The sequence below is a fragment of the Frankliniella occidentalis genome, unplaced genomic scaffold, assembly GCF_000697945.3.
Source record: "Frankliniella occidentalis isolate FOCC.00 unplaced genomic scaffold, Focc_3.1 Scaffold69, whole genome shotgun sequence".
Lineage (NCBI taxonomy): Eukaryota > Metazoa > Arthropoda > Insecta > Thysanoptera > Thripidae > Frankliniella > Frankliniella occidentalis.
This window is the reverse complement of record NW_026267199.1, coordinates 1,749,836-1,756,628: the sequence shown is the minus strand read 5'-3', so window position 1 is coordinate 1,756,628 and position 6,793 is coordinate 1,749,836. Positions and strand designations below refer to the sequence as shown.

At 47.2% G+C, this 6,793-nt stretch overlaps 2 protein-coding genes across 2 annotated transcripts; one reads left to right on the top strand and one right to left on the bottom strand.

Moving 5' to 3' along the window:
* Positions 1 to 3,324: 3,324 nt before the first annotated feature.
* LOC113204574 (transmembrane ascorbate-dependent reductase CYB561) lies at positions 3,325 to 4,894 on the top strand (the record flags this gene model as incomplete). Its single annotated transcript, XM_052268433.1, is given in 4 exon segments — positions 3,325 to 3,564; positions 3,652 to 3,863; positions 3,960 to 4,114; positions 4,244 to 4,894. Coding segments are annotated over 4 exon segments (776 nt in total), but the record flags the coding sequence as incomplete, so codon positions are not given.
* On the bottom strand, positions 4,895 to 6,793 carry LOC113204572 (putative GTP-binding protein 6). Its single transcript, XM_052268432.1, has 2 exons — positions 6,735 to 6,793; positions 4,895 to 6,643 (listed from the first exon to the last, which is right to left on the bottom strand). The coding sequence occupies exon 2, from the start codon at positions 6,515 to 6,517 to the stop codon at positions 4,979 to 4,981; it is 1,539 nt and encodes a 512-aa protein (XP_052124392.1). The 5' UTR covers positions 6,518 to 6,643; positions 6,735 to 6,793; the 3' UTR covers positions 4,895 to 4,978.

Here is a 6,793-nt window from a genome sequence, read left to right as displayed (position 1 = left end):
GCTGACTTGGCAGGACAGTCGTCGGGTCGCGGTCGCAGTCGGTCGGGCCGGCCGGCGCGCCCCCGAGCCAAAACAAACAGGCTCGCTGCGCCGGCCGGCCCCCGCCAGGCCAGACCCCGTGGCGTGCCGCCGCGTTCAAGTTTAAGGTCAGGAGGCGGCAGGCGGAGCTCGTCTTTTACGTAACCGCGCCCGAACCGCTCTGCCCCTGCTCTTCCCGCCCGGTCCAGCTCCATGACCTTAAAAACTACTACACCAGAGATAGTCGGCTTACTTGCGGTAATTTGAAACGGGGAGAGGCGGGAGAATATAATCAGATTAACGCGCGCCGAGTCTCGCGTGACCATCCGTATGGTCGCAATCTATCGCTGTGAATAGATATAATCCCCGTTTTGAAAGACCTACTCCCTTTGCGTCTTGCTTTCCTCTAAAGTCTACCAGAGCCCTGTATGTAGGCTTAATAGGGCTCTAGACTATCTCTAGTCCCTCAACCCTCCCTCGGCGCTGCGGGTAGTCCACCCGGCGATGCTCACGCGCGCAGCGGCCTGCCTACCCGAGGGTTGCCCGGGGCCCGGGGGCGGAGCTGCTGGCTGCTGGCCCCACTGGCTCCGGGCGCGCTGCCAGCCTCGGCTGCCCCGGCTGCCGTGCCTTGATGGCCGTGCCTTGTTGCGCAACGCGGTGTCCGGCCGCCGTGTTTGTACTGATAAGTCGCTGGGTGTCACGTCTGGCCCGGCGACGCCCCGCCCTGCAAAAGAAAACGACAAGCCAATGATATCCTTGCAGAGCCAGTTATCCTGCTCATTTATTGTGATTTTGGCTGTTCCTGCTCGCGCGCCCTGGCACGGTGAGCCGAGAGGTTGTCGGGGTCTGGGTAGATCGCTCATCCTCAGTACGCAGGACTTTGAGTCGGGGTAGCCGGCCCTCCTCCCGTCCCAACCAGGTGGCCCACCTCACGCTCCTACCAGAGGCTGACAGGAAACTAGTTTTGTGGCGGAGAATGGGAGGAGTCAAGGCTGCATACCTTCGTCAGTTAATAGTGGTTACGAAACAGGCGGAGGGAGTGAGACTCCCCGACCTAACATGCTCCGGCTCCACACCGACTGACTGTGATCTGGATATTTAGAGTTTTTTTTTTTGGACGGTCAGGCAGGGTGCACTTTTGCCGCTCTTAAAAATGTTTCCTTCTAGGAAAAAATACCAGGTGCCTGATTAACCCCGCGCATGCTGGAGTGCGGTTGCCTACTCGCTGGCCCTAATCCGTCCGTGAGGGGTCATCCAGAAAGTACGTCCGTCATTCACCGTTACGAGTCTGCCACGTTCAGCCGATGCAAGCTCTCGTAGCGCCTGATGAGTAGGCAACGTCTTTCCTACAGTGCAAGCGTGTACTGCGGGGTGGCCTACCCTGAGTCTCGCAGGCGCCGACCTTCCGTTATTTGCCGAATGAATCTGAGTAAAAACAGACGTACAACTTGACTTCTTCTGAAGTTTAATACATTTGAAGTAAATTGCTTTGAAAAAAAATTACAGTACCCGTCTTTCACAAAGATACTGGTACTTTTCCAATTCTGGTGCGTAACGCACGGTGGCGCGAGAAGCTCGGGCAGGTGCCACCCTCCCTGCCTGAGGTATATCGTGTACTGCGGGATGGCATACCGTTAATCGCGCTGGCGTCAGGCTGTCGAAATTTGACGACGGAATCTGAGAAAAACGGATCTACTTTCTGGACAATCCCTTTTGCAGTCCCGCAATACTGTGTGGTAGTCTGAACCAGGCCTGAACCGGCCTCTCTTGCACTCGGGTCGGGCCTTTTGCATAACGCTGCGCTCGGCGACCCTACGGACCGGAGGCCGCCAGTAGTCTCTTGGCCCGGCTGCGCCTCCCCATTCCAAATGCGATTGCGCAACACACGGATGGGAGCTCGCAGAGCCATGGCAGAGCGCCGCTGGAGGACGAGATGGTCTCGGTGCCGCGTGCCCGCCGCGTGCGGCCACCTCGACGGCTAATCGGCACGGCGGCGACACCCAATACCCCTGGGACCCCGCGGATCCCGCGGATCCCGCGGTACCCCGCGGGGGCGGCTCCCGGGGGGTGCTTGTGGCGCTTGCCCCGGGAGCGTTGGGGGCGAGGGCGAGGGCGAATGGGGGCCGGGGGCGGCGGCGGCGCATCAGGTGGGAGGGGGCGGCGGCGCGGATCAATACCCTTGCCCTGCTGGTGGGGGGGAGGGGCGCACAGCGTCTAATAGAGCGTCGCCAGCAGCCAGCCTCTGCACCTCTCGCGGTGCTCGTGTGTGCGGCCGGTGCAGCTGGAGCAGGACCCTCATGTGCGCCGCCGTGAGCCCCGCTAGCGGGCCGCTCGAACCTCTGCTCATGGCTCACGGGCTGACCGGGGGTGAGTTTGCAAGCAGGGCCAGCGCCGTGGGGCGACCGTAGGGCGGCCGTAGGGCGGCCGTAGGCCACTACCGCTATGCCAACCGCACCATAGGGCCACCATATGGTCCACGGCTGGGCGGGCCGACCCACCGACAGTCCCCATTTTGGTCTCTTTCTTGGCGTCCTCCTACAGATTTAATGTGTAAGATCTGAACTAGGGTAGGGGATGGGCGATTTGAGCGAAGGCAATGAAATGCAACAAGCTGGTGCTACGCCGGGGATCTGGGCGGGGCGGCCCTAGGCGGTAGCCACTAAGTAGGACCGTTGTACTGCTGCTCCGTGGATCGCGGGAACCTCGGCGAAACAATCATCTCGCTGTTCTGATGTCTTCAGCCTGATGTGGCTGCCCTTAGGCCAGGCTATGGTAGGCTAGGGGAAGTCGCCAGTCTGATGAGACTCGGTAAAGTAGGCAACCCGCTCCCTTTTTGTCAACACGGTGGCTCTGCCCTACCCCATGAGATCCGGAAACTTTTTGCAGTGATACTGTATCGAATGCAGGTGTGTGGTCTGCGGGCAGGCAGATAGGCAACCACAAACGCGGATGTCCAAGAGTCACACTTCAGCGCTCTCCTCCACAAGTGGCGTGCCCTCGGGCGTGCCCATCAGGCGGAGGCGGTCGATTAAACACACGCGTGCCTGCTTTCCCATGATTTACCATTTACCCCAGGATTTGGTCAAGTCGCACACCTTGCCAGTATTTTCCGAAATAGGACATACACATTAAAAAATATTTGCATCCACTTTTATAAAGTAATAAGTGTCAAAATCTCCCTTTAGTACAATTCATGTACAATGTGAAGAAAAAATTGCTCCAACCAATGTGTATTCTTTTGCTCTCTTCTACTCTTGCTTGAACCTAACACACCTAATTTGGACCTTTACTTCTGATCTGTTCCAGACAAGAAAGCTGGGGAGGGTGGTGGATACATCAACATGGATGCAGGCGGTACTCCCCAACAGCTGTTGAAGGGTTTCAGCCCCCTATTGGTGCTTACTGAAGTAGTGGGATTGGTGCTTGTTACACTTGTAGCTGTTTGGTGTGGACAGAAAGGATTTGCCTGGACAAGCAACCCTGATCTAGAATTCAACTGGCACCCTCTTCTCATGGTAATAGCATTAATATTTTTGAATGGCAATGGTGAGTACACATTTTCATCAAACTATACTAATGGTCATGAAGCATAATTATACCTAAAATAATTTGACATTTCTATGTCTGCTGCAGCAATCCTCACATTCAGAGTTCTGCGCAACAACCGCAAAGTTCTTTTGAAATACATCCATGGGGGAATTCAACTCTTCACTCTACCATTGATTGTGATTGGGTTGGTTGCTGTGTTTGATTCGCACAATCTCCACAAGCCCACTCCTACACCAAATCTATACTCCCTACACAGTTGGATTGGACTTGGTGCTGTAATCATGTTCTTTTCCCAGGTAAACATTGATGTTTCAATTTAATTTCTTTGTGAGTACACCTTTAAAAAAAATAACATAATTGTTACATTATTACTACCGCCTTTATTTTTACAGTATGTGGTTGGTCTCACTGCTTTCCTCTTCCCTGGACTAAGTGCAGAGTATAGATCTTTTATTCTTCCATATCATGTCTTTAATGGTATTGCAATACTTGCTTTGTCTGTTGGAGCATCTTTGATTGGATTAAATGAGAAAGCTTTTTTTGCCATGTAAGTATTATTTCATGTTTATTCATTCATGGTTTTCTCTTAAGTAATGTTTTGCCAACTGTAAAGTGATGTTAAGGTCAGGAAAATGACAAAGTTTATCTTATATTGTTTTTGAATTTTATCTTTCAGACCAAATTACGGAGCATTGCCTGGTGAAGCAGTACTTATTAACATGATAGGTGTTGTAATGGTTGTGTTTGCATTACTTGTTGGGCTTCTTGTTACCAAAGCAGAGTACAAACGCACTCCACTTCCTGAAGATGGATCTCCATTGCTTGCTGCTGCTTCTCGGCAATAAAATGACTCACAATCTTTACCACAGATTTGTGCAGCAATCATTTTGGGCAGTTGTTTATTTTCCTGTAGTTATTTTAATGACTGCTCATTCTTACAAGAAAATGCATAAGTGAATAGTTTGACTGTTGAATGACATAATGTTATTATTTAAATATTTGTCAGTATATAAGGAAGAGAATGAAACATGGGCTTTCTCAGTTTCATAGAATTCCACTCATTTTACTTTACTAAAACTTGATAGAAATGATTATTAGTGAAAGAAAATCTGTGATTATCTTTAATTTATGGTGCTAACTGATGATGATTGCACAAATGAAGAGGTTGATCCTATAATTTATGTGCTTAGAGTTTACTATAATCAAATGTTATGCATACATGTGCTGAAGCTTTCACCAAGAAGTACCTTCATGAAAAAAGACAACTTCTGTTTTAATTTTAAGTGAATAATGTAATGCTAAATAAATGTTTGAAAATGCAAAGAAATGTATGTTGATCCAGACAATTTTTTAATTGAATTGTTTAAACAGTACAAGTTCAGAGACAACACAAAAAGAAGAAAACAAACTTTCAGTTCAGGAATTTATGCTTAAAAATATCCATTTGAGCTTTAGTAACAATAACAGAAAAAACAGTATGTTCGGAATCATTTTCTAGCTCCATGCCCACAACAGGAAGTTCTTTCCTGATCCACTCTTCTTCACTTCCACCAGTTTTCACTCTAATCTTCAAGCGAGTCCGGCCAGTGGCCACAATAATTTTTTTCTGCAAATTATCCAGCATTTCACCCATTCCTTCTCCAGTTTTGGTAGATACAAAAAACGTGTTATTTTGAGGGATCTGCATTTTTAATTCTAATAATTTATCTTTGGCAATACGGTCAATCTTGTTAGCAACAACAAAAACCTTCTTTTCTAGATTTCCTCCAAACTCCAACCGTTTAAGGGTATCCATTACATGCTGTTGCTGTTGTAGAAAATCAGGGTTGCTGACATCCCAAATATGAATAAGGACATCTGAATGAATAGCATCCTCTAGTGTTGCAGTGAATGACTCTATTAAGTCTGTAGGTATGTTGGTTATAAAACCTACTGTGTCAACATAAAGTACCCTCAAATTACAAGGGAGTAGTCCTTCATGTTTTGTTACATCCAAAGTGGCAAACAGCTGATTTCTTGGTTTTAAAGAATCTTTACCAGTTAAAGCTTTGATAAGTGACGTTTTCCCTGCATTAGTATAACCCATTACAGCAACAATTGGATAAGAGCCAATTTTAGGACTGCTTCGCAAGCGCTCTCGATGCTTCCTTAATGACGCTATAGCCTTCTTTAATTTTTGTTCACGGTCCTTAAGTAGGTCTTTTCTTTTTTGGGGCAACACTCTTCCCAATCCACCAATAACACTTCCTGAGGCAAGACGGTCAGAGAGACCTAAAGGAAAACCTTTCACACATTGCCTCAGATATGGAAGCTCTGCCATAGCAACTTGAAGTTTTGCTTCTTTAGTATTGGCATGTTGTCTAAATATCTGTATGACAATAGTATACCGGTCAAACACTGGAACATTAAGTTCTAGTTCCAAGTTTATTATCTGCCTTGCCCTTAATATGTTAGTGCTCACAAATATAGCACTAATACTCTTCTTCTTGTTCAAGATCTCTTTTATTCTTGCCACTTGCCCTGAACCAAAAAAATATGTTCTGTTAAAACTAGGCACTCCAAGCAGCATGGAATCACTTACTTTCCATTGAGACAATGTATCAATGAGTGCCTCAGCCTCTTCTAACTGCAATTCGGGAGTAGTATTCTTTAATTTGCCCTCTTCCCAGCTTGACTGATGTTTGATAAAAGGTTGGATAACCAAAACATTGTGACCATGCTGGGATAATCTAAATATTCTTTCTGAAAATTCTTCATAGCTGTTATCCTTGAGTACACTTTCTACATCCAAATCCCAGTCACTGCAGAAATCTCGTACAGTTTGAAAATTAACTGATGCTTTATTACGAATTCTTGGAAGAATCAAACTCCCACATGAATTCAAATGTCTATTAGTATAAGAGTGAAAGGCACCGAAACGACGAAGTAAATGCAGAGATGTTTTGATCATCTTGAATCAAAGTTAAGTTCAGTAGAGACTTCCAAACAATAATTTGGAGATTCAATATGAAGTTCTATACCAGCTTTCGTCATTGACAATGCGTTAGGAAAGCGAATTTAAATAGAAACTCATATCCTGAAAAACATAAATGATAGTTTTTTAAGGATAAATTGTGTTTATGCACTTTCAGAATCTCTTCTCTATGAAAAGATGAAGAAATACTAACCTAATTTCGGTCTGCTGCAGTCGTCCGCGCCGCTTGCCGCTTGTTGATGTTATTCCCCC

Excerpts from the sequence above, each read along its gene's own strand:
- LOC113204572 (XM_052268432.1), bottom strand. The coding sequence starts at position 6,517 with ATGATCAAAACATCTCTGCATTTACTTCGTCGTTTCGGTGCCTTTCAC.